Source organism: Myotis lucifugus, unplaced genomic scaffold, assembly GCF_000147115.1.
Source record: "Myotis lucifugus unplaced genomic scaffold, Myoluc2.0 scaffold_92, whole genome shotgun sequence".
Taxonomy (NCBI): domain Eukaryota; kingdom Metazoa; phylum Chordata; class Mammalia; order Chiroptera; family Vespertilionidae; genus Myotis; species Myotis lucifugus.
Window position 1 is genome coordinate 4,050,504 of NW_005871140.1, and position 27,610 is coordinate 4,078,113.

Genomic DNA, 27,610 nt, shown 5'->3' on the forward strand with positions numbered 1-27,610 from the left:
GGAATTCTTTTGTCCCTACATCACAGATGAGGAAACTGGGAATTTAGGGTTAGAACTCAGGTTGGTCTGCTTTCCAGAGCCCATGACCTTAACTGCAAGCTACACTGCTAGGGGAGTGTGAGAATTTCTGGTCTTCCTCGTGCCGTTGAAACAATGTGACTTTGCTTTTGTTGCGAAACCTGGCTCCCTTGGACTCGCTGACGTTTGCCATGCTTGTCCTGAGCTTCTCCAGAGAAACGCTGTCTTCTGACAGGAAAAGATAAAAAGGGCTGATACAGATGAGTCACCGCACTCGCTATAATTAACAGTGATGCAAGAGCCAGATGCAAACTAAGAGGGGCCCCAGGACCTGCCTTTTAAGAGGCCAGAACTTTGAGCTGCACTTCAATGCAGAAAGAGTCTCCGTGGCTCAGCCACAGGCTGCTCAATATACATTTAAAAGGGAGAAATGAAACCGGGAATGCCTGCAAGCTCCAAGATACTGGAGCAGAGAAGGCGACACCAAATTAATCTCCTTATTTACAACTGAAAAACCATACACCAGAACCGGAAAGAGAGTTTATAGTTTATAGATAATGTAGATCTTGGCTTTCACACTTGGCCGCCCTGGAGCGTCTAAGTGGTTTTCAACCTGCTGAGCTGATTTACGGCAACGATAGCTGTAAATTCACTTGTAGTAGGTGTTCAGCTTATACCCTCCTGATGGTAGTGTGTAATTGTGAACTTTTCAAAAAAGACTCATAATCGTTAGTATCTCTCTATTCTCTTTTGCTGACCTGGAAAAAGAAGTGATGCAATGATAGCCTGATTAAAATGACCCCTAAAACACAATCCCCACCATGCTGTCCACAAGCCCGTTCAGCCAGCTCCCACGCAGTCCCTTTAAGATGCGAGCAGAAGAGGGGCCTCTCTGGCTGCTCCTCTGAGGAATAACTGCCTCCTGAGTTCCCACAGGAGGAAATAAATAGTGGTCAGGACCTGGGACAGGCTCAACTAGTGGTCATCGATGTCGGCGGTATCTTCTTACCTATTTAAAAGAGGCTCAAAGGTTTGAGCTCAATAGGGCCGATAGAATCTTGCCACTTTCCTTTTGAATAGACTTTAATTGAGAGCGAAGTGAAAAATGCAGGTTACATTTTTAGTGTTATCCATACGTTGTAAGATCAACACCGAGACAGTGATGCATCTAACGTTTATACATTTCCTAACTTTAGTTGTCAAAGAGCAAATCATTATCAGATAGATATATTTACACAATAATTTCAAGCAACAGTAAATAATAAACTCCCTCCCTTAAAAATCCGAAAAAAAATCACACACATCCAATTACCTTTAAACAATGGATTTCCTCACCCTAGTAAGTATCATTTTTTGCACATATACTTGTAGATCCAAAGTTACTTAAGTTACTTAGGAACAGTCTTATCAGTGAGATCTCAGATCAGCCCTATTTCTTTTTGAGTCGCTTTAATTTTTACAACTTGAAGCCACATAACCAGCGTGGCCTGTACACTGGAAGGACTCTAAGGACACCCCACATGATAAAAATGAATTCCACTTCCTTTGTGGAGATATGTACATCTCTGAAGACGCATATGACTACAATTCAAAAAGTCAAAAATGAACACAAAACCAAAATCTCAGATCTTCAAACACAGTGTCTTAAGAGCATTGTGTTAATGTTAACATTGAATTAACTGAAGGGTAATATTTTTTCATACTTCTCTACAGAGTTGCTAGTTAGTTCTGATTCTTTTTTCAGCTGCTTGAAACACATGAGCTTTAAAAATTGCCTGGCAGCGCACAGCAGCCTGCCTAACCTCTGCACTGTCGGACGGGTCTCACCCCCAGGGCCCTGCTCTCTGATTTATTTCTTGCTATAGCTGTTAGTAAATGGAAACCATGACAAAGTTTACATTAGCAGACACATACACATGCCCTGGCCTATAAATATTCTATGATGGAAAATGGTACAATGACTCCATTCCCAGTGAAAATGAGCGTAAAAGAAGAGGGTGGGGAACCTTCTCAACAATGGCTCTTCTTACACTGGGAAATCCAGACCAAACGGCGATGGATGTTGTTGGCCACCTCTCCGGGGCCTGGTGAGTCAACTACAAGTTGGCAGAGTGGAGGCCACCTTCTCCGGGGAAACCTGGTGGGGTCCAGTAGTACACGCATCTTGTCTTGGAAGCTGGATGAAGGCGAACTGCCATTTCCTTCTTAGAGAGGTGAGTGAGGAGGGATTTTTAAAGTCAGATTGGAAAGTAGTTCCCACACTGTCCTGCCTGGGACACAGCTCTGTCCCTGGGTTGGACCCCTCAAAGTGCCAGCTGGAGCTTGGTCATGTTTCTCTGGTGCATGTTGTGATGGCGGACTAATTCGTCTGACCGGGCGAACTTTTTCTGACAACTGGGCCACCGACAGCTGAAGGGCTTTTCACCTGTTGACACAATTGCCAGTCAGATACTTGCAGCGGAAAAGATGGTATATGTTTAACTCTCAAAGGCCCGAGTTAATGCCACAAGGCACCCACTCCAGATTCCTTCTAGTTTTGTCCCTAAGCTAATGCACAAGGCTTACTTCGGGGGCAGCTCTGAGATGGCAGCACTTCTGAGGCCTTAAAATGTTGTAACAAATTATAAAATACTAGAGGTCTGGTGCACGAAATTTGTGCACTTGCGGGGGCGGGGGTCCCTCAGCCTGGCCCATGCCCTCTCACAGTCCAGGAGCCCTCGGGGGATGTCCGACTGCCTCGGAGGCTGGAGAGGCTCCTGCCACCACCGCTGCACTCGCCAGCCGTGAACCCAGCTTCTGGCTGAGTGGCATTCCCCCTGTGGGAGCACACTGACCACCAGGGGGCAGCTCCTGAATTGAGTGTCTGCCCCCTGGTGGTCAGTGCACGTCATAGTGACTGGTCAATCTATTTGCATATTAGCCTTTTATTATATAGGATTACTAAGTCAGAAGACTTGGGAAATGAGAGACTATGAATGGAAATGTCTGGGTAATCATATAAAATGAAGGGGTGGGGGGACACTTATTTCAACCTCTCCCATTAGACTGTCTTATGAACTGTGTAAGTAGGGCATTGAACTTACCTGGGCTGCAAGGGCCTCAGGATTGTCACCCTAGATGTTACTTATTAATCACCATCCAGCAGTAGAGCTGTGACTGCAGCTTTCCTATCTCTGTATAGATAAAGATTCTGGACAGGCTGAGTATTTTTAAATAAGTCACTGATACTAGTATTTTTAAATAAGTATTTTAAATAAGTAACTGATACTAGTCACTGATACATGGTATTTTTTTCTATTTCCTTAAAGTGTAACTCAGAGCATAATTCTGTTACACAGAAAATTCTAGTTGAAGCATAGTTTAAGAGATTTTTAACAAGTCTGCCAAAAGATCAAGCCTTCTCCACCTAAGGTGTCCTCAGAAATTCTTTCCAAGCCTCATTCTGTACAGGGAAGATAATTAGCATTTATCAAGTGCCTAATGTATGCCAAGCTTTTTGCTGGCCATCATCTATATATATAAAAGCCTAAACAACTGTTAAAACCGAACAACCGGAATGACTGGAACAACCGGTTGACCAGTCACTATGATGCACACTGACTACCAGAGGGCAGACGCATAATGGAGGAGCTGCCCCCTGGTGGTCAGTGCACTCCCACAGCCAACCTCCCGAGGCCTCTCCCTTGGCCAGCCTGCCCCAATCGCCCTGATCAGAACCTCCTGCGGCCCCAATCAGGACTGGGTGAGATGCTCCCATTGGCCCCAATTGCCAGCCAGGTCAAGGGACCCCCACCCGTGCATGAATTCATGCACTGGGCCTCTAATATATATAACCTAGATCACAAGCCATATATATATATACGGCTTGCCACATGTACTCTTAGAACAGCTCTGTAAGGGAAGTGTTGTTATCCCCACTCTACAGATGATGGTGGACTTCTGGGCAAGGCAGACCCAGGCAAGACTCCAATTCAGGTCAGTCTAATTTCAAAAACTGTGCACTTTGCTGTATCCCACCTCCTGGGCCTAGCTATATTGCAAATATACCTATGACTTAATGCTAAGTACAAATGCCACAGAAGCCAATCCCTTGTACCACCTTGGGGATCCTTTCTCGATATCGTTGGTCCTACTTTGCCTTTTCTGGGAGCTACTGGTCAGGACAAGCACTGAGAAATGTCCTAGGGGAGGTGCTGACCCAGGGTCAGAGCTGGGGGCCCATCAAGCATTAAATAGTCTACTGGTAACCTAGATCACCAGCACACATGCAGATATGCACAGATTTGGGGGTTAGGGTACAAGGAATAGAAACTCTTTCCCACCAAATTATGAGCTCATGACTAAGGCAAAGAAGCAACACCAAAGGCATCCAAGTAGGGCCAACGAGATGCCCATCCCACCAACTCTGGGGTACAGGTGCCTTGACTCTGTAAGTGCAGCATGTTTGGGTTGAAAATCCAGGACTGCACGAGGGGCTTATGACATCATGCCTTCCTTTACCTCCTGCTCACTGTTCCTCTGCTCTTTCTAATCTGGCTCCTGCTCCCAGTCCCCACCCCGAGCCATGCAGCCAAAGTCCTGTCCAACCCTTTCTCTTGCTGTCTTCATTCTCCTCAGTCTATCAATGGTATTCAACTCAGCTGACTTTCTACTTGATTCTCTTTCCTCCATGGGCTGTGACATAAAATCCAATCCCCCCAAACCTTTCTCCAACAAAGAAGGCATATGGTGGGCTGGGAGCAGATAAAACTGGGTTTGCTACTTACTAGCTTTAGGACTTTACACAAGTCATTTAATCACTATGTGCCTCAGTCTCCTCATCTGTAAAATGGGGATAAAACATGCCTGCCTACTCTTCTTACAAGGATGATGTTAAGATAAAGTAAGATAACCTAGACATTGGCCCTCCTTCCAAAGCTATAAAATACACAAGATGGTGCCATTTTCATTATGAATCACACCAGCCTTACAGAGAAGCAAAAGCCTTCAACAGCCAGTGAATAAATGCTCGATTCCCCTTCTCTAGACTAGTACAAAGGAAATAATATCCACACGCTGATGTGAGTCTGGCAGAAACCATGGCAGCTCCTGGGGCACTAACTTTTAGCAGAGAAAGAATTCAGATCTCTGAAAATAGTGTTATGAAACATCAACTTTCAGAGAATAAATGTTTAGCTTGCTAGATTTGGGCTTGCTAGAATTTCTGTTGTTCTTCTGTGAGGTTGATTATCCTATCAAGCTGAGTGATAAAAAAAATATGATGAAACAAATTGGGAACAGAGGGACCTACGTTATCTCTTCATTTTTATTTTGGACACTCATGAAAAGTTCTTTTCACATCTCTCTTCTATTCTGTATCAATCCCCCGCCCCTTCCTAAACAATGTTGTTTAAAATAGCCATAGAATGTTCTTTCTCTCATCTGAGTCTAAACCTGTTTAGAACCATTTTTACACTAGTCTTGTCCAATCTCTCTCATCATAAACAACTTCATTCAAACAGTAGTTTAAAAAATAATGAAAAATAAATGTGAAGAAAAGTTTACGCACTTGTTTTACCTGTATGAGTCCTGGTGTGGGTCTTCAGGTGGTCGGACCGGGAGAACTTTCGCTGACAAGTTTTACACTGGAATGGTTTCACACCTAGACGGACAGAGAAGGTCTAACCGCAGCCCTAACAATGTGGGGCATGACGAGGCCCACAAGGCCTGCTTCCCGGAGGCCGGAGGAGCCGGGCATTTCCAGCCACGCCTGCAGCATCTGCCTCACCCTCAGATTTCCCCCAGGCCCAGCATGAACCACCCGATTCTGTGCATAACCCTGAAGACCTGCTTCTGCTCTTGGAAACAAGTATTCTTTAACCACAGATGTCCAGCTTCTGACCAAGGTCTCAACTGTGTCCAAGACTGAAAAAGAGGATCATACACTACAGATGGGATTCTGATCTCCACCACCCATGATCTTTACCGGTGCTCGGTGTATCATCAGCAAGTAGCTAGTGGAACCTCATTGTTCTGTGGCCTGCATGATAAATATGGGGTGCTTCTTTCTCTTTCCTCCCTTTCTTTCTTTTATTTTTTTAAGAGAAGGAAAATACCCAGCAATTAGAAAAAAAATTAGAAAAATGAAACAAATGGCTGACCCTCTCACATCCATATTTAACAACAAAGAGAATCACAACATCAACTGTAATGCAAGAGAGCACACTGCCGGCAATGAGAAGTGAACCTACAAACCTGTGTGTCTCCTTTGGTGTCTTTTGAGCTGGTCTGAACGAGAAAACCTTCGCTCACAGTCCTTGAAGTCACACTGGTATGGTTTCTCACCTTGGAGGAAGACACAGACTCCATTTGAAAATGATACTGGAAGTGGGGATCTCATTAAAGGCAACCTCTCCTCTTGGGACTGAAGGGGTCCCCAAGGGCCTCAGGCACTTCGGTGGAGCATGTTAGTGTGGCCTTGCCAAATGCAGTATGTGGTTAAAGGCCCACCTATCCATGGGCTCACTGTCAGTGACTGAAGACTGGGGGGGCTAGGTGAATGAGGATGGTCCCTCACCTCCCAGTTAGAAGTGAACGGAAACCCAGGTTCTGGAGTCTGAGACCAAGGTCACATCCCACTCTGGCACTGTAAGGGCTGGGTGAGGTATGGTTTCCTTATTGTGAAATGGGGCCAATAATCTGACAACTTCCAAGGATTTATAAACTGATTAAACCAGACCATCAACAGAAAGGGCTTAGCCCAGTACCTAGCACAGAAGCGTGCTCAAAAATCACTGGCAGAGAATATTTAGACAAATAACAAACGAAAGAAATCTTAACTCCTAGACTGAGTCTGAGGCAGAATTCTGAGATGGACGTGCCTTGGAGCAGGCCCATATTTTATGGCCTGAAGATTTGGTGTTCTCTGCTACTGACTTCTCATTCCTGAGTCAAGCATAAACAGTTCCATGGTTGCGAGACGCTCAAGTTAAACCAGGAGCTTAGAAAGATTTTGCTATCCCTTTATCAGAGAGAAGTCAGTAGTGGGATTACACAACCTCCTGTCTCAGAATGGAGAAGCCCCACCCTGTCCTCGCTCAAGAAAGTTCAGCCAAACACTGGGAGCTGAGCCCCAAGAGTGCACTCAGAGACCTCGGGCCTTTCCACCTTCGTATGAGAATTCTGAGTCACCCGCATTCTGGGATGGAGTTCTGGGATGGAGAGCAAGTCCTCCCCCGCAGCCCCCAGGGCTCCGTCGGGTCTTTCCATTGCAGGGCAGTCCCTAGTTACCTATCCAGCCCTGATAGATAGATAACCTCCTCTATCTCCCCTGAGTAATCTGTATTCCTGCTATACCAGAGCTCACCATTCCCGAAATCTGCCTCACACTTTGCTCACACTAAATGCCCTTGGTCCCTATCCCCACGTTCCTACTGGCAAAAAGTCTGCTCTAAGTTCCTCACAAATGCCTGTTCATCTGTGATGCCTTCCTGGAAACGTCGTGTGCAGACTGAGAGCCCTTCCTTCCCTCCTTACAGAATTTATTACAGAACATCGAATGCGGTGGGCTGTGCCCAGGTCTGCCTCCTCCACCGGCCTTTCCTTAACTTGCTGCTTGTCCCCAGCCCAGTGAGTGACTTAGCTTCACCTCTACAATTGGGGAGGACAATACCACTATTTGGTCGCATTTCTTTTCCCTGCCTTTCTGCTTCTGCTCCTGTTTTTCCTTTTTCTGCCCGACCTTAACCTTGATGGTCAGCCCACACCCATCTGCCACCAAGAAACCTCCTGGACCCTAGCTCAAATGGATACTCTCTGAACAACTCTTCCCACTCCTCCAGCCTCTGGTTTAGTACATTATCATGTGCTCTCTTAGTCCCTTTTCATTTGTATATGTCCTAGATCCAAAACAAACCACATGCCCTTTGAACTGGGGGCTTGTGGCTTGGGAATGGAAAGGCGTGAGTTTGAATCCTGCCTCAGCTGTACCCCACCCAGCTGGTAATTGTTGTATGTGTGAGGATTAAATGAAATAATGCATGTAAAGAGCCTGACACACAGAAAGCATTTAATATAGAATTACTTTATATTATACTCTGCACTGTTACTATAAATTGTACTCTTTCAAGAAGGGGGCCACAGAATTGTTATATACCAGCCTGCCCTAGCGGTTCTGATAGTCTTAGCGATCTTGCCTACTGTCTTCCCTTCACACAGACATCTAACCCTCATTGTTTTCTAAGTGTCTCTTTTCCATTAAAAGTTTCTACAACTGTATCATCTTGAATGTAGTCCTTCACATTCTTCCAAGCAGTTTTACTTTACCATCTCCCTTCTAACCTTAACATTTACTTTCCAAATGATCCCATTTAGGAAACTATGTAAAAACAGAACATGCCACCAATTTTCTCATCTTTAGCCTCAAAGCCAGAGGTGCACTGAGTGCAAAGTCAGGTTTAAGCAGGAACCGCATCCTCTACATGTAATGACTTAGCAAGGCCAATGGTCTAGAGATCTGAAAGCAGATCACTTTCTTCTCTAGCTTCCTTAAAGCAACCTCAGCAGTAATCCTATCTAACAAAGAGGGAATATGCTAACCCTCACGTCATCGCAAAGATGGCAGCACCCACAGCCAATAAGGAGGGAATATGCTAATTGACTGTCACGCCCTCAAAGATGGTGGTGCCCACAGCCACAAGATGGCCAGCAGGGGAGGGCAGTTGTGGGCGATCAGGCCAGCAGGGGAGTGCAGTTGGGGGCAACTGGGCCAGTAGGGGAGGGGAGTTGGGGGTGACTGGGCCGGCAGGGGAGCAGGGGAGGGCAGTTGGGGGCAACCGGGCTGGCAGGGAGGTCAGTTGGGGGCAATTGGGCCAGCAGGCAGAAGCGGTTAGGGGCAGTCAGGCAGGCAGACAGGCAAGCGGTTGAGAGCCAGCAGGCCCAGATTGTGAGAGAGATGTCCAACTGCTGGTTTAGGCCCGATCCTTAGGATCGGGCCTAAACCAGCAGTCATACATCCCCTGAGGAGTCCCAGATTGGAGAGGGTGCAGGCTGGGCTGAGGGACACCCCCCTCCCAGTGCACGAATTTCATTCACTGGGCCTCTAGTATTAAATAATTATGCTTATCATCACAACAAAGCTGTCTTTCAATTCTGGAAAGAATGCCCTCGTCAGTGTAGCTCAGGTGTTTGGAGCATCATCCCATACACCAAAAGGTTGCAGGTTCGATTTCTGGTCAAGGCACATATCCAGGTTGTAGATTCGATCCCTGGTCAGGATGCATGTGGGAGGTACCAGTCAATGTTTCTCGTTCACATCAATGTTTCTCTCTCTCTCTCTCTCTCTCTCTCTCTCAAATCAATTTAAAAAAATTTTTAAAATGAAAAAGTATGGCACCAGCTGCCCTGCGGAAAAGCCTGCTCTTCCCCCGTTCTTTATAGAGGAGACTCAACTTCACTCCCATCCACAGGCCAAGGGCAAATATTTGTAAAACGGCTGTTCACATTTGAGGTGTCCAAGAACCACACAAGGACTCTTTCCCAGAGGCAGACCTGTGGGGAAAATCAAGTTTTCCTAGACACAAAATCAAAAATCACCATCCTTTTTTAAGATTGAAAACAAAAATTAAACCTACAATCCATTTTCCCATTCTCATCTGGTTGATTATTAACCCAAGCAGTTAAGTTTGCCTTTAAACCATCTCTTCCTAATCTTAGGATAACCTTGCCCATCAAGCTCTCAAAATCATCTGATTGTACCAAACTCCCAGGCTAGCTCCTCTCTCTTTAGAGATGCTAATAGTATTCCAATAGGAACACTATCATCTATTCAGACCTACTGGCATAGGGTACTGCACTTGGTGTTTCATACCTGTAATTCCTTTAATCCAATTTAATATTAAAATGTAATCTGCTCTTAACAATTATATAAGGTAGGCATTATCATCTCCATTTATCACATGAAGCAAATGAAGTTCAAAGAGAGGTTAAGTAACTTTCACTACGTCTCGCCACTTGGTGATAAAGCCAGCATTCAAACACCAGGCTCTTTAATTCTGTGCGATTCTTTTTCCACCACTCTGCTCAGCCCTTCCTGAAGACAGCTTACTGACTTCTTTATTAAAGGATGGATAATCAGGATGCAAAATGGCTCTGCAGCCTTTTTCTATCACGTGAGCCAGATCTTTCAAAATGCCTACTGTCCATCATCCCAGCAATCACCTGGGTCCTTAGCAGTGTGAGACCCAGGAGCAGGAGCTCCGGAACCAGCCCTGCCCCAAGCTCACCAAACCAAGGCTGGACGGTGGACACACTTACCAGTGTGCTTCCGGCTGTGCATCTGTAAGTGAGACAGCTTAAAATATCTCTTATTGCAGCCCGGGTAAGCACACATGAAGGGGCGTTTCTCACTGGTCTCAGATGCCGAACGGACAAGAGTCGGGGCTACTCCGGGCACGCGCCGAACATCCTACAAGCAGAGCATAAGCGAATGCAGGCTTTAGCCACAGGTGAACATGCGTGCCAGGTCCCCGGGGAAAGTGAGCATTGGAATATACCCCAGGAAGGGATGGCAGAGCCGAAGCCTAAAACTGCTCCACACACCAGATGCCCACAGCAGACATCACTAACGGATGACGGATCAGTGCATTCTACAATGCAGCGCCCTGACGTCATCACTACTGACCAGCCAGAACCAGTACTTGAAGTCTGTTTGAGGTCGATAATCCAGAGTATCTGGAAAAGAAATGCTGGTGACTGGAAGAGCTCCCAGTCCAGCCTGTCTCTCATATTCTCCACTAGATACAGTGAGGTTTGGAAGCCAAAGTCCCAGATTCTATTCCATTCCCTCCCACTCAGATGCATGGCCACAACACTGGGGCCAAATATGCAATGGGTGGGAATGTCCTTATTAGAGAGGCATGCAGGATACAGACGAGCTCCAACTAACCAGACCTTCCATGTGTGAGTAAATGACAAGGAAGAGGAGCCCCTGAGATGTGGGGGTGTTGTCTGTGAAGGGGAGCTGAAACCAGAGGCTCCATGTGCAGTGCTTTAACAGTGACACCAGGAAACACTGGGTCTGCCCTCTGTGCACCATGCACATCCTTCCCAGGGCAGCATGTTGGTCCCCTTTATCTTCCGAGTGTATGTGTACGGTCAGTCCTACCTGAGAAAGAGCTAGAGGGAAACAATGAGGCAAGCTCCCCTTCATTTTCTTGGGAGACTCCCTCCTCCCCCAAACTGTTCACAGCCTCTGTCTCCCTAGGAGGCAGTATAAAGAGGTGTTTAAAAACAGGGTTTTTGGAGTCAGACAAGCCGTGTTGTATGTCTCTGCTCCACCTCTTACCAGCTATGTGGTTTTGGACAAGTCACTCATCTTCTCCAGCCTTGAGTTTCATTACCTACAAAATGGAGCTAATGATAGTACCTACCTCATAAAGGTGTGCTGAGGATTAAATGGAGGGGGAGGAGTCAATGTATAGACATGAAAGAAGCTTAAATGTGTATTACTAAGTGAAAGGAGCCACTCTGAAAAGGCTACATACTGTATGATTCCAGCTATATGACACTCTGGGAAAAGGCAAAACTATAGACAGTGAAAAGATCTGTGGTGATGGGGGCAGGAGAAGGGGAGAAGGGGGAGAGATGAGCAGGTAGAACATGGGGCATTTTTAGGCAGTGAAACTGCTTGTATGATATTGTAATGGTAGATACACGGCATTATGCATTTAGCAAAACCCACAGAACCACACAGCACAAAATGTGAACCCTAATGTGAACTATGGACTTTGGTTAACAATAATGTGTCACTATTGGCTCATCCATTGTAACAAATGCACCATACCGAAGCCAGATATTAATAAACATAGAGACTATGTCAGGGGAGAAGCAGGGGAGAGGGAAGATATGGGAACTCTCTGTACTTTCTGCACAATTTTCCCTTGAACCTAAAACATTGTTGTAAAAAAATTAAGTCTATTTAAAAAAAAAAAACAGTCCATGTATAAAACTTAGCACAATGCTTGGCATTTATAAAGTGTCCAGCCATAGGTGGTGCAGTTACTGATGTTATTGTTATTATTAGCAGCCCTTGGCAAGATAGAGTCTACCTTTGGGCACTTTACATTGCAGACCAAGTCAAAGGCAGGCCGTTAATTCAAGCCCGTTTAGCCCCAAATGCTAGTATAAGAGCTGCCTAGCCCACCATGGAGAAGGCGAATTAAACCATGAAAAGAGAAAGGATGGGATTCTACAGGAAACATCTTGGCCTGAGCCAGGGAGGCAGCCCGCTTCAAGCTGGCCTCTGTAGAGGAGGCTGCCTATCTCTCCCCTGGAAGAGGAGGGGGTCCCTGCTGCCCCAGGAGCATACAATTAGGAACAGACCTGCTAGGATCAAATGGCCATCAGCAAGGAAGTGAGAGTGTGGATGTTGAGAAGGGAAAGAGGCCATGCAGTCCACTTCCAGCCGGGGCCCGAGTACTCACCTGAATGCCCCTGAAGACACCGTGGGTGTGTATTCTGTACTGGGCGCCACAGAGGATGGGCGTGGTGTGGTTATCGCTTTCATACCCTGTGCCGTGGCTGCAAACACAAGGAAGAGAGGACAAGGCTCGGGTTGGTCCAGAGGCACCATTTGGAAATGTGCATCTGCAGCAGAGGAATGTTTTTTAAAGCTCACAGGACAACAGCTGGTTTCTGCCTCCCTCCATCGGGGCTACTTTCGAAGTAGGGTTTTGTGAAGAGCGGGGCTGCTCAATCCTGGTGTCACCACCACGCAGCCCTCCCTCACACTCAGATTCTCACAGACGCACTGCACCGTCTGGGGCTCTGCCTCTGTCAGACAAGCCGGGAACAGTCACCGTGGCAGGAGTTCATCCCCAGCACGCTGTTAACCCTCTAGATGGCAGGGCTGACAGCTGCAAGTATCTCAGGAATGAGCAGATGCCTCAAGTTCACATCAAGTGCAAGGGATGTTTGTCGGCACCTCATGACTCAGTTTTCACCAGATAGCGCCAAGAAAGTGATGACACAAGGAGAGATGTCACATCCTCAGAAGTGGGGGTGACACATCTGTGGCCCTGCTCCACTTAACCTAGAGATCAGTTTTCCAGATCAACTTAACTCTTGGCAGCCAACCCGTGCCAAAGGCGGACACCGGATAATCTTCCTCCAGCAGTAGACTGACTAGTCCCCTAGTCGACACTCAGGTTAACCGTGGACTACTAGTGAGAGCTGAGGGATGTGAAATATTGAAAAGGAATCGCTTGGAAGGGGTGGACGTTCTGCTCTAAAGGTATTCTCTCCTCCAGGAAAAAGCTGATTATCTGTTCTACAGTTATTTTACTTCCAAACGAGGCAGAGTGAGGGTGCTTATCCACGCGGGCGCACACTGCGATCACATCTAGAATCATCATGGAGAGCTTTTATGAAACACCTCTGTGAAATGGTGCAGCGGCTTTGGAAAATGCCTGGAAGGTCCTCAAAAGGTTAGACATAAAGTTCCCGTGGGGCCGGCAATTCCACGTCCAGGTATGTTCCCAGGAGAAATGAATCATATGTTTACACAAGAACCTGTGCACATTGTTTTTGAGCAGCATTTATTCATCCTGGCTAAAAAGTGGAATCAACCCAAAAGTCCATCAGCTGATGAGGAAACAAAATGCAGGACCTTCATAAAATGGAATGCTATTTGGCAATAAAAAGGAAGAAAATACTGACACCTGATAATGTGGACAAACCTTGAAAACACTGTACTAAGTGAAAGAGGCCACTCACACAGGACCACCTATTGTGTGACTCCATTTATACAAGGTGTCCAGACATAGGCAGAATTATGGTGACAGAAAGTAGATTTCGGTGGCTGGTTGCCTAGGGCTGGGGAAGCTGGAGAGAAATGGAGACTGACTGCTGAAAATGTCCTAAAACTGGGTACTAGTCACACAAGTCCGAATATACTAAAACTATTGAGTCGTATACTCCAAATGAGTGAGCTGTATGATATATGAAACCTGTAAAGCTGCTTTTAAAAAATTACCTCTGCAGAATGGGGTCCATGCACCAGCATTTTTTTGCCTCCAAGTGTAATTAACTGGCTGTCAGGGCTGAGAGCCTCCGCCCCCTGACTGTTACTCTGGAGATTCCAAGGGTCCAGGGGCAGGAGGCAGGTGGCTTGGCTGATGAGCCCGCTCCATCTGAAGGTATGGGGAACGTCTGGGGCTGGCTCAACTCTCACTCACCCAGGGAAGAGAATTCCTGGAAGGCAAGAGTGTCTGCCAGGACGCCTGACATGTCCACGTACCCTGTGGCCACAGCAGCTGTGGGGTGTCACATGTAGTTCTGGCTCCAAACTTTTAAGAAAAGATTGACTGTCTCCTTTGCACAGAGCAATGAGAGCAGTCTGGGGAGGTGGGTGGCAGTTTGCGCCCCATAATCTACTATATACACCTTGTTTCCACATCTTTCAGGTGATTTTTGACATACTTGAAGAGAAATGTCCCAAAGAGCTAAACTAGGGTCACACACGTAAAAATTGGAAGGACATGCCAAATCCAGATAGTATCTGCCTTTCTGAACCTTAGAATGTGCCTGCCAAGAAAAAGAGACCATGTCTGCGTTCCTTACAATTACATAGACAGTCGGGAAGTGAGAGTTGATGACGATGGTGATGGGGTAGCAGAAAGCGGACAGGACAAGAATGCTGCTGCCAGAACATTTTGCCTCAAAAGCTGTGAAGAGATGCTGTCTTTGCCTGCTTTAGCCTGCCTGCAGCCAAAATGTGACTTACACACTTTCCAGGGCTGAGGAATCTCTAGGGACAAAGCAACAGGAATATGAATTATTTTAGAGTTCTGCCATCAAAGGGGAAGAATTAGAACTCTCCTGTCTTGGCAGTTGATCTCTGGATGTTTCTGGGTTCCTGGAGGGTGGAAGACATGGGGAATAGACGTTACTCAGGATACTTGTCCCAGGAAATGAAGTGCTGTGTCATTCAAAGGGAATGACATGAATCTCACAGCCTGATGCAAGCCAACAAACAAAAGAAGCAACCAGCAACAAGAGTATCTGCCAAATGTGCCACTACATTCTTCTACCAGGTTCATGAATCAGAAAAAAGCTGAGCTTTGCCTATTGGCTCTTGTGTCTACAGAAGACAAACGCACAATGCAATTCCACGCTGTGGAAACCCTGCAACCCAACACTCTTCCCCATGTGGGCTGCCCAAGACACCAAGTACAACCAGTGGGCTCAATGATGACTCTCTCTAGGTAGGTAAAGGAAAGCAAGTCGGTGGTCTTGGAACCATCCACTAATAGAGGTAGGAAAGTAATCTATGCCAACCCCCATTCATAGCACCTCTAGCTCATCCTCAGCAGGTGAATAGTGACAACTATTTCAAGACAGTCCATTCTATTTTGGGAACGTTTTTATTGTTAGGAAAAGCCTTTCTAAACCAAGCCGAAATCAGTCTCCTCATTTCTGTCTCTTGAAGAACCACAGAGTGAGTCTTACTATTTTACAGGCATCTCTGTCTATCTACTATGCTCTACGGTAAAGTTGGCCTTGAAGACAGAAACCAACTTGCTTCTCTCTGTATCCTCTCGACTTAGTGTCTGACGTAAGGCACATAGTCCATAACTGCTCCACAAGATGGACCGAATCTAACTCCTCTTCCACATGACAGTCCTCCAGGTATTTGAAGGCAGCTCTCCAGGCTACAGAACTGTGGTTCTCTCAACTATTGCAACATGAAATGGTATCTAATTCCTTTACTATGTGGATCCTCCTCTTCTTGATCCCCTTCAGTTTGTTAGGTGTCTCTCAGAGTGTGGGCTTGGGGTACTCCAGACGAAAAGTTCTGTAAAGGAGTTAGGACACACACACACACACACACACACACACAGCCTTTGGAATCAAGAAAGGAACATCAATGCATAAGACTGGAGAGTACATGCCTCACCCAAAGGGGCTCCATTTCAAATTTTTCAAAATCAACATGCTAGTCACACACAGTACAGTGCATCAGGCCTACAGGCTTCCAGGGCCTGGGGCTTCCCCCCTCAATCAGGACAGAGCAGTGCTATTTACACACCTGAGAGCACATCTTCCTCGCACTCAGGTCACAGTGGTCCTCCTCAGCCAAATAATACCTCCAAACACAGCACCCACCTAGTATGAACTGCAAGCAAGGCAGGTATCTCCAATCTTGAGCTTGAAGACACGATTTTTTCAAGCTTCAATTCAGGACTACACATATATCCTTCAAATTCCATTCTGTTTCTTTCAGCAAGTCATTCCCAACTGTTGAAGTCTTTTTGACTCTTGATTTGGCTTCCAATCATTTGCTTTCATTCCTCTTTCATGTTATCTCTACATTTGAAAAGCAGCTTTTCTGTGTTTTCATAAGAGAAAAGGATCTTCCCTGCTGTTGTTGGGAATTATTGTATTTACAATATGTATAGAAGTAATAGAATTTGAGAAGGTTCTAGGGGGAAATTGGAGGGAAGACATCATAGAGAACCTAGTCATGTGTATGGGGTCCAGTCCAACAGAGCATAAACTTCTCTCTGACAGGTAAGGTACTTGTCCAGATGAATGAAAGGGAAAAGGGATTTGATGACGCCTTGGCCAACATCATCAGGGGGATCACAAGGATTTACAGTGAGGTGGAATGAGGGCAGCTGTGGTTCAGAGAAGAGCTGGTGGGTCTGGTGCTGGCAGGTGAAGGTGTGGGGAAGGAGGCTACGAGTAATGTGACTACTTCTCCCTCCTGCCACAGAGCACTGCACTAGAAATCACTTGCCAGCTTGATAAACATGCCTAAGAAGCCCCTTTGGTTTTGTTGTTTAACTAGGCACAAATCACTCATTTAAGTATTTAGCCCATAATTCCCTGTCTTGCCCACAAGGACATCAAAAGTGACTATCAAATGTCTTTTTTCAATAAAGACCCATTATATTAGGAGCCTTCCACTATGAGACAAGTAATTCTACCACAAAAAGAAATAGACCCGAACATTGTTTTGTATGTGGTTAAAATACGTTATTTCCTAATGATCATTTTCTTTCTACATGCTCCCAAAGATCTGGCCTAATAACTTTCCCAAGAATTCAAGCTAACCTCACTGCTCTTTAGTTTCCAGAATTCACTGTTGTTTTTTTCTACTTGAAAACTAAGACATTTACTTGTCTTAACTCTCTTGTCACCTCTCTTATTCTCCATGAATTTCCAGATTATTGGCCCAGGAGCAAAATTATTTTATGTCTTTGTTAAACCAATCAGAATATGGATTTGGCTCTATTTTTCTTGAAAGCAGAGCCACAAACTCAATAAACCTATAGGGGCCAAGCAAGTAAGAAAAATAAATGAAGAAGGCCCTGGAGGCAAGATGGCACTGAAATGGAGAGGACAGCCACACTGGCCGCCCATTTCCTATCCAAAGGAGGTAACCAGGACTCCACTCTATCAGCCAAGTACTGTCAATAATTATGAACCCAGTATTTCCAGATCTTTCCATTCTCCAAAAAACACACACAGAAATCTGGATTTTTATATGAGATTACCTGAGTTTTCAATTGTGGCAAATAATTGAAAATTTATAGAATCATTGTCAGGTCATACAAACATCCTCTCGCCTAAGGACCACCAGTTTGCAACCTCTGCTTTAAAGATTGAGCAGTGACATTTAAGCTGCAAACTGGAAAGTTCCATCTTGATTCTGCTGTCTCCTCCCACATGGCAACAAAGTAGAGGTGAGGCTGTGCCTGATTTCTTTGAAAACTATCAGAACCTTCCAAACCCTAGAAAAATCGAAAGGATGCTATACTTGTACAGCAGGAATGGTCGGTGGTGTTAGAGCAAAATCCAGTGGTTTACCTCTAAATTTCATTGGCCTACTTGAAAGTAGGTGTACACACTGAAATTACAGATAGAAAACCATAGTCACTATGCAACTAATTCAAATTACCACAAATTTGGTGGCTTAACACAAATCTATTATCTTACAATTCTGGAGAGGAGAAGTCTAAAATCAGCCTCACCATGTTAAAGTCAAGGTGCTGGCAGGCCTATATTCTTCTGGAGTCTGAGGGGAGAATCTCTTTCTTTGCTTTCTTCAGCTCCTAGGACTCACCTGAATTCCTTGGCCCCTTCTTTGCATCACTGACATCAGGCTTCCTTCATCATATCTTCTACTGCTCTTCTGTAATCAAATCTCTCCCTATCTTCCTCTTATAAAGATACATTTCGTTTAGGGACCACCAAGATAATCCAGGATGATATTCCCATCTCAAGATCCTTAACTTAATCACACATGCAAAGTTCCTTTTGCCACACAAGGCAAGATTCACAGGTTCCAGGGATTACGTCCTTGATGTCTTTGGGGGTCATTATTCAACTCACCATACAAAGGAAACCGTATTTATTCTTTCAGATACATCTGAAAGAGCTAAATTAATCTGAATCCTTTCTCTCCAGACTAATCTGAAAGACTAGTCCACAAGAACATGGGTTCCTCGCCTAAAGACCCGTGTTCCAGGCCCACTTCTATCATGTATTTGCTCTGTGGTCATGGGTGAATCATCCGCATCAACTGTAAAATGAAGCTAATAACCTATTTCACAGATTTATTTCAAAATCAAACAGGTAAGCTATGGGGAAGTAAATTTTAAAATCACTCAGCAACCTATCCCAACAAAATGTTCAGGTCAATGTTTACATGTAATAGGCAACCAACAATCTCAAAAATATTTCTTATATGCTTCTTAGAAGCCTGATGATTGAGATCTATAAAACTTATATTGTTTTTATCCTCAGCACAACCCCAGGAGTCATGAAGGTATATCATCTGAGGCAAATGACTTAACTTCCTCATGTAAAATTAGAAAAACATGCTCTCCCTGTCTCTGCCCGCCACTATCACTATTTTACAAGAGCAAATGAAATGAGGTGAGTAAAGCACGATGTTCGGTACGTGGCATGCCCTCAACGAATGTTAACCATTACTTACTGGTATAAACCCCATTTCACTGGAAATAATACTGAAGTTTAAGGAGAGATGAAGTTATTTACCCAAACTCAGAAAGATGGCAAGTGGTAGAGATAGGGTTTGAGTGCAGGTCAGCTCAGCTCTTCTTCCTTCAAAAACTAGGGAGACAATTCTGGTTTTGTAACCCATGCTGGGTTCGCATCTAATGATATTTGAATGACTCCAAGCTCTTTTCTCCAGCGGTGTGAATTAAATTCAGCCAGTTGAAGTTTTTAAAATGTAGTGGAAATGGAATAAGAGGGGGAGCAATGAGGAGGGGCAAGTTCAAAATATTTACTCTTTAATATGCTTCATCTTCTGTTCTGAGGCTCAATATTTATCTGGTATGAAGAAAGTGCGAGGCACACTGATGGAAATGGTCCACTTATGTGTGTTAGAGCAGTCAAAACTGAGCATAGCCCTGGCCAGGTAGCTCAGTTGGTTAGAGCCTCTTCCTGGTACACCAAGGTTGTGAGTTCAATCCCAGTCAGGGCACATATAAGAAACAATCAGTGAGTGCACAAATAAATGAAACAACGAATTGATATTTCCCTCTCTCTCTCTCTTAAAGCAATACATACAAACATACATACATAAAAAATTTAAAAACTGAGCACAATTTTTATTTTTAAAAAAATCTTCCTAACTAACTGGGAAAGTAAGCTAAGCAGAAGCATACTCTTGGTGACTCCATTTCTGGCAGTGGGCGTGGACTGTACATTTTCCAAAACAGCTTAAAATGCATAAAAATGTATCCTGAGAAACTGTGCTTTTCCTAGACAGCTTTAAAATACAAAACCACTTGTCCTTAGAAAGTCTGCAAAAAGAGAAAAATGTTCCTCATATAACACAAATTATGAGACTTCTTCATGCTAAAAACTTGTACATTGAGGTTTGGTCCAGAAAAAACTTAGCGTTTGAAGAGTAGCTTCTTTAGAAATGATTAATTTTGATATTCCACAGGCACAAGAAGATTAATAAAAAGGAATTGAGGTTTAACAGATGAGGAAAACCAGAGCTGCCCTGAAATCCCTTATCAACAGAAGAGATAAAAAAAAAAAAAAAGGAAGGACAAGGAGCATTTTTTAATAAAATTAGCATTTGATATGAATATTCAAAAAGGGAAAACCTGGGCCTGCCATTTCTCTCTTCACCCCTTGTCATTGGCCAGGTGGGCAACCTCCCATCTTCACCTCTTTCTTCTCACCTCGGCAAAGTTTATCAGACTGAAGGAAAGCGCCTGGGAAAAATTCAAACTCTTGTGTCTCAAAAAAAAGGAAATTTACCAATCAACCCCTCTTCTCACGCTATTCTTGACACTGAGCTGAGGCATATATATCAGACACTTAAATGTCTGATTCCTTTTGGTGTTGAAAATACCCTTTGCTGCAAGCCGGTCTAATGTGCTGCTTTTGAAGGACATGAGCAATGGAAAACCATGCTAAGAAACTGTGCCTCGAGATGAAGCCAAACATACCACCACTTCTTAGTTTTCATATCAATAAAAGGAACCCAGCCCTAGCCTGTCTGGCTCCATGGATAGGGCATTGGCCTGCGAAGTGAAGGGTCCCTGGTTTGATTCTGGTCAAGGGCACATGCCTGGGTTGCAGGCTCAAGTGCCCAGTAGGGGGTGTGCAGGAGGCAGCAGATCAATGATTCTTTCTCATCATTGATGTTTCTATCTCTCTCTCCCTCTCTCTTCCTCTCTGAAATCAATAAAAATATATTTTTTAAAAAGGAACTCAAGTCTAATCAAGCCTCTAGCTCTAACTACCTGTATATAGGAAACACAAGAGATAAGTAGAGGCCCAAAGTTAAAAGACTTTAAGAGGAAGCAATCTGTCAAACCCAGAATCTGGGTTATTCTCCTGGCCTAGTGACCCGCTGTCTCCAACAAATCAAGAGATGAGAACACAAGAGGGGCAGAGGGTGGGAGGAGCAGTTATAGTATAAAAGAGAATTGAAAGAGGACAACCAATAAAATAAAACAGAACAGTAAGCCTCTGCATAAATGCTCACCATACACAAGGATGAGCCAGAGAGTGTTGTACTTGAACTAACCAGTCCTAGAGGACTTAGGGCCCAAAGAACCGGGACTTCCTCTAGGAAGCCTCATTGACCACACACAATGCTTAGGTTTAAAGCTTTAGTGAATGAAAATATAATTTCCCTGTAGCCAGAGTAATTTCAAAACTCACTTTCAAATTCATTTATAAGATCCAACTTAGGGAAATGAATAGGTAATGGATATCCTTTTGCAGAACTGGTGGTAACCTAGCACAGGTACCTCTAGCTCAACATGAATGTTATTTTATTCTTTGCCTGAATGTGATAAGCGAAGGACAATATTCAAATAAAATTCACAACTCTGCACAAATAATATCAGCAATGCCATCTAGCCATTCTCTGTGTGTGATTTAATCTTTTATAGTGGGAATATAACAAATCAATGGTACATTAAAAACCAAAAGACTATTCTGCTTCTGAGAATATAAAGGGAGAGGGCAAAAGATGACATTTCTTTCCCTAATCCAACATAGAATGTAAACCTAAAAATAAAACAACCATCTTACATTTGATTGGGTTAAAAGAAACCACGTAAATAATGCCTATCATCTGATAATTCATAGATATAAAAGTTCCCCAGAAGTGCAGTCTACAGAAAAAAACCACCTACATTTTTACTTTAAAATATGTTTACCTTTCTCCTTCCCTCAGGTGTTTCATTTCAGTTCAGGGCTCAAGAAAACAATGCATTTTTTACTTTAACAAAAACAATATATTTTGTCAATTTTAATTTAAAATTGCAAGATGGTAATTATTCTAACTATTGTACTTTGTTTTGTTTTGTTTTGTTAATCCTCACCTGAAGGTATTTCTCCATAGGTTTTTATATAGAGTGCCAGAAGGGAGGGAGGGAGGGGAGAGACAGAGAGAGAAACATCCATTGGTTGCCTCCCACACGCATGCTCTGACCAGGACCGAGGATCAAGCCTGCAAGCGAAGATGTGCCCTTGTCCGTAATCAAACCCGGGACCCTTCAGTATGCAGGCTGACGCTCTATCCACTGAACTAAACTGGCTTTGGCTAACTATTATATAAAATTTCTGATGAACACTTTCCCCATGGGCTTTAGAAAGAAGGCTTCCCCCATCCCCTGCTCCATCCTTCATTGATTATCTATCCAGGTCTCATGCATCTCTATGGCATCCACCTCCACAACATATCTGGAGAAAAGAGGATTCACTCCACTTTCACTAACTCTGACTTTTTAAATTATTGAGTATCTCTTGCTTTGACCACTCCACATCCATCCCACCTTCCTCTGCTAACACAACACTTCTTTTCCTCTCAGGGAACCACCCCTCTCTAATGCCACCCCTCTCTAATGCCACCCTCAGGCTCCAAGGATGAGCACATATGTAGGGCCTGGCCAATCATATCACTGCATTCTCTAGTTACATGACCTAATCCAGGCCAATCAGAGCTTTACCTGAGTCTTTTGATGGAGAAGAACCATCAGAAAGCGGCCTTCTTCTGGAGCTATTTTTGCCTCAATAGAGACAATCTGCCTCAGAAGGCAGCCAGCACAAAGCAGAGACAAGAGACAATGAAAGTATTCTAATGACACTGTCTGAACCCTTGAATTCAGACATGGGTTTTTTGTTTTGTTTTGTTTTTTTGTTAATCCTCACCGGAGAATACTTCTCCTTTGATGTTTAAATAGAGTAGAAAGGAGAGAGGGAGGGAGGGATAGAGAGAGAGACACATTAATTGGTTGCCTCCCCCACGTGCCCCATCCAGGGTGGGGATGAACCTGCAACCCAGGTACTCACCCTTGACCAGGAATCAAACCGGAGACCCTTTCATGCCCAAGCGGATGTTCTAACCACTGGACAACATCAGCCAGGGCTGGACATGGAGTTTTTAAACACAATATACTAAGCTGCTAAATTCCTCATTTGACCCATGCCAGTTACAATGGGGGACTCTGCTACCTTCAATAGAAAAAGTCATGATTAATACGTAATCTAACAATTATCTAAAGGTAACTGGATTTATTTTTTCAGCAAATACATCAAAACATGATACCTGTAAATGAATACTGGTCCTTTCAAGGTATTACCTTTTGGAAGATGCCCACTTGTTCCAACCATGCTATTATTACTAAAACCTATTTTTTATTCCTCTTCTGAAAGTTTTTTATAGTCACAGCTCATATGTCTCCACTTCCCATACATCCTAGCCATTGGCAACTATTTAATAGGACACAGGCTGAATGGTTAATGGCCTGTCAAAAATGCTTGTATAAATCAGCCCTTATGAACCATCAAGATTTCCTCACCATTGAAACGGTACATAAACCTCCTTCAACTGACCTTTTTCCTCTTATTTCCACACTCAGAACAAAGCTAAGAGGTATTTTCAATCCAGTTTCTCACAACAGGTTGGGGAAAACACAATCCAAAAAAATCCACAATGTTTACTGGCCCCTACTATTGGAAAGAATATTTTTAGGCATGACTTTCCTTCCTACTTCAACACATACACACAGAGGAACTCATGTTCTCATAGATCACCTCATCAGACCATGTAAGAAACATCTGGATCTCCCCTTACAACTCGGTCTGACACTGAGGTGCTAATTCATCAAAATCCCAATTTTATCTAACTCAAAGCTTTGCCCTATGGCCAGAGACAGTTGTTAGCTCCACCCCAAGAATGGGTGTCCCAAATCCACATAATAGATGAACCCTGCATTTCACACAGCAAAGATGGAACAGGATTGTTTCGTCCTGGGTTCCCAAAGGCTCCCACTCAGCCAGCTCACACATTCTTGAATCAGAATAATTTACTCAACCATGTTCAATTACATTTTTAAATGTCCTCGCTAAAACCCCAGCATCAAGCACAGAGCTCTTAAGACTGAGATCTCTCCTGCTTCTCAGTTGAAATGGAGGCTTGTAGGTATGAAGGCTGTGTGCTTAATCATCTTTTCTGCAGGCCCCAAATCCTCCAAACTGATGTTAGTAACATAATGTAGTAATTCAAGGCGAGGAAACAAAGAAAAACCTATAATGTATCCAAAGGAATCACACTCTCAAAGAGATTTTGCGGCCAGAGGCATTAAAACGGAAGAAATTCTAAATAGGGACATCTGACATAGAACAAAACTTGACAATTTTTTGAGAAATAACATGTTCTTGAAGAAAGGATTAACATTTTTTCAAAAGTCAATGTTCTCCAAAATTAATTTTTAAACCTGCTGCAATCTATTCAAAATTATAATTAAGACTTTTAAAATAAACTTGTTATTTCAGAATGATTTTAGATGTAAAGAAAAATTTCTAAGATAATACCTCAAATTAGTACAATGCATTTGTCGCAATTAATAAGCCAATATTGACAAAGACTTTCTTTGAAATTAACAAAATGAATCTAAAGTTCATCTTAGAATAAACAAGACACAGTAGCCAGAAATAGTTTGGAAAAAAACACACAAGTATAATGCTAGGGAACTATCAGATATTTAAACAGACTATAAAATTATAGCAGAAAAAAACAGCCTGATACTTGGCAACAAGAGCCAGACTGAGCAAAAGAAAAGATAAATTAAAATATAGGATGAATTAAATATTCAAATGTAAAAAGTAAATTAAAAATATATCAATAAAGAAGTAAATTATTTAAAAATATTGGGATGGGGAAAAATCTTTCTAGCCATGATATAAAAACCAAAAACTTAAAATTACAAAACTTAAACTCTACTCTGCCATTATTGCTCAAAAGCAGCTATAGAAAATACATAATACAATTACCTTTTCTTTGTGCATGTGGTAAGAACATTTAAGATTTATTCTCTTAGCAACTTTCAGGTATATAATACATATTGTTAACTAGTCACCATTCTGTGCATTAGATAAAGTGATAGAGGTATTAACTAACCATTATTGTGTTAATCATTTTACAAGCCACTATTGTTGTAATCATTTTGCAATATATGCGTGTTTCAAATAATCACACTACATCTTAAACTTACTTAATGTTATATGTCAACTGTATCTCAATAAAGGTGAAAATACGCATAACAAAAGATACATGAACTGATAATATTTACTATACAAACTTTTCTGACAGGAAAAAAACATTAACAGAGTTAAAATACAAAACAGAAAGAAGATGTGCAGTAAATATGAGCAGCAAAGAACTCTTGTAAATCAATATTGTTACTAGATGAACTATCCCAATTCCTAACTAACTAGGAACCTGCACTTGCTCACAGAGCCTCTTCTCTCTCAAGCACATTATTCCAGCAATTCTATCCCCTCCCATCATCAGTGTTATTATGTTTTGGGTTTCTTGCCTCTTCTTGATCATTTTCATCAAAAATCAAATATGAGGGTACTTCCTTCTAAATATAAATAAATAGCCAGGACAGTGTGGCTCTGTGATTTGGTGCTGACCCTTGAATCAGGTCACAGTTCAGTTTGTGGTCAGGGCTCGATCCCCAGTAGGGGGCATGCAGGAGGCAGTCAATCAATTATTCTCTCTCATCATTAATGTTTCTATCTCTCTCTCCCCCTCTTCTTTCCTCTTTCTGAAATCAGTAAAAACATATAAAAAAGTTTAAATATAAATAAAATAAAGCATGACCCTCTATCCCCATTGAGCTAGAACCCCACTTCTTTCCTGCCTTTTGCAGCAAAACTCTATGAAAGTGCTCTCCAATTTAGCTGCTGCTAAGATCTCTTCTACCCATCTCTAACAGGCTTTTTCTCTCTAATCTTTCCAGAGGCAACTATAGTTAATAGATTGGTAAATGTTTCCAGAATTTTTTTCTCTACAGTTAAGAACATACTCCAATTTGTTTTAAAATGTTATCTCTGGGTGGTGAGATAACAGATTCTTCTCTCCTTTATAATGTTTTGGTACTGTCTGAATTTTTTTAAAATAATAAGCCTGAGTTACTTCTATAATCAAAGGGAAAAAGTTGTTTTCATTTTCAATAAAGTCACCCTCTTAGCCTTAAGAACACCACATCTGTGGCTTTGACTTTATTTATTTTTAAAATTTATCTTTATTGTTGAAAGTATTACAGATATCCCCTTTTTCTCCTCCCACCCCACTCCCATCCCCTCCCCAGACCGTCCCTGCACTACTGTCTGTCCATAAGCTATGCATATAAAATGAAGAGTTATAAATAAATAAAGCCAGAATAAATGAACTTGTTTATTTTTAACAGGGGAAAAACCCTACTAAAATATACAATAGCCTTATTTCAGAGAAGCATGTATTTGTATGACTTTTAATGAGTGTAGCTTCTATATCAATGTTTTTCCAGCCACAAGTGATGGCTTTTTTCTTGAATAGACAACAGAGAGGAGGGTAAATGGTGAGTAGAAGGTCTCAGAGAGACCGAGTTGAGATCACAGACATGAGAGGTCCAAAAACTCCTTTAGTTCACGTAAGATTCCCTCCACTCACTTGCTATACCCTCTCCCGCTCCAACACACGTACACACCCCTTTACCAACAGATTGGAGTCCTCCTTAACCCCACCTCATCTTCCTGCGCTGAATCCACCATGATCCTCATTTCCAAGTTCATAACCACCTCTCTTTCCTGCTTAGCTCCTTTCTGCTCTTGATCTGAACAAACCTGTCACTTTTCCTCACCTTTACAAGAACAAAATAATTCCTTGCTTTAAAATGAAATAGTGTGGAGATGGTAAGTCTATAAAGCCCAAAATATTTTTCAAGTGAAGTATTTTTTTAAGACATTGACAACAGTTTCAAAAAGTCAATGAAGGTTGAAACACAGAACGTTGCAATGGCCTGTAGATTATGCATTTGCTGAATTAGATCTAGCAGATCATCAACTGTTATAAAAAAGAAAATGACACAAAATGTATATGTATGCAGGGAAAAGGTTAAAAGCATATGCAACATAATATTAACAGTAGTTTCACTGGGCTACTGGAGGGAGTGCTAATTTCTTCCCCTATATACTTATATTTTCTAACTGTTCTATAATCTACACATATTTCATACCCAATTAAAAATTAAATACATCAATTGAATATATGCCTAAGGAGAAAAGGGTGGGAAAGGTGAACAATGAGGGAAGAGAACGTAGCAGCAGGGAAGTGAGAAGTGAAGGAAAAGAAGCAACTGAAGTGGTCCACTCTGAGAGGAACAGGGGACACAGCTTCTAAATCAGTCTCCATCTCCATCCTGCAAGCCCAGGAGTCCCGCACTCTGTTCTATGCTATGGCTAACAGACCCTGGCCAAGGCCAATGCAAGGCAAAGAACTGCCTGCATACAGGCATCAATGTAACCATTTATTTAAAAGGAGAACTTAACTTCTTATTGGGGGTGGAGGAGGAGTACACTCAAGAATGCTGATATTGCCCAGGCAGGTGTGGCTCAGTTGGTTGGGCGTTGCACAGAAAGCTTGCCGGTTCAAGAACACACAGAAAGTCTTTTTTCAAGGAATAAAATGCACGTACCCGGGTTGTGGACTCAATCTCTGATGTGGAGTGGGCAGGAGGCAGTCAAACAGTGTTGTGCTCTCTCTCGCATTGTTGTTTCT

The 27,610-nt window shown here is 43.1% G+C and overlaps 1 protein-coding gene across 2 annotated transcripts in view; it reads right to left on the minus strand.

Annotated features, from left to right (window-relative positions):
- Positions 1-2,321: 2,321 nt before the first annotated feature.
- The window catches only part of WT1 (Wilms tumor 1), a 43,503-nt gene continuing 18,214 nt past the window's right edge, over positions 2,322-27,610 (minus strand). The window contains exons 5-9 of one of the 2 annotated variants that reach the window (XM_023756400.1): positions 12,480-12,576; positions 10,312-10,462; positions 6,253-6,342; positions 5,567-5,659; positions 2,322-2,443 (exon numbers count right to left, since the gene is read on the minus strand). In XM_023756400.1, coding sequence (XP_023612168.1) covers positions 2,322-2,443; positions 5,567-5,659; positions 6,253-6,342; positions 10,312-10,462; positions 12,480-12,576 — 553 coding nt within the window. The remainder of the gene's footprint in view (positions 2,444-5,566; positions 5,660-6,252; positions 6,343-10,311; positions 10,463-12,479; positions 12,577-27,610) is intronic. The other variant, XM_023756399.1, reaches the window with a different exon arrangement.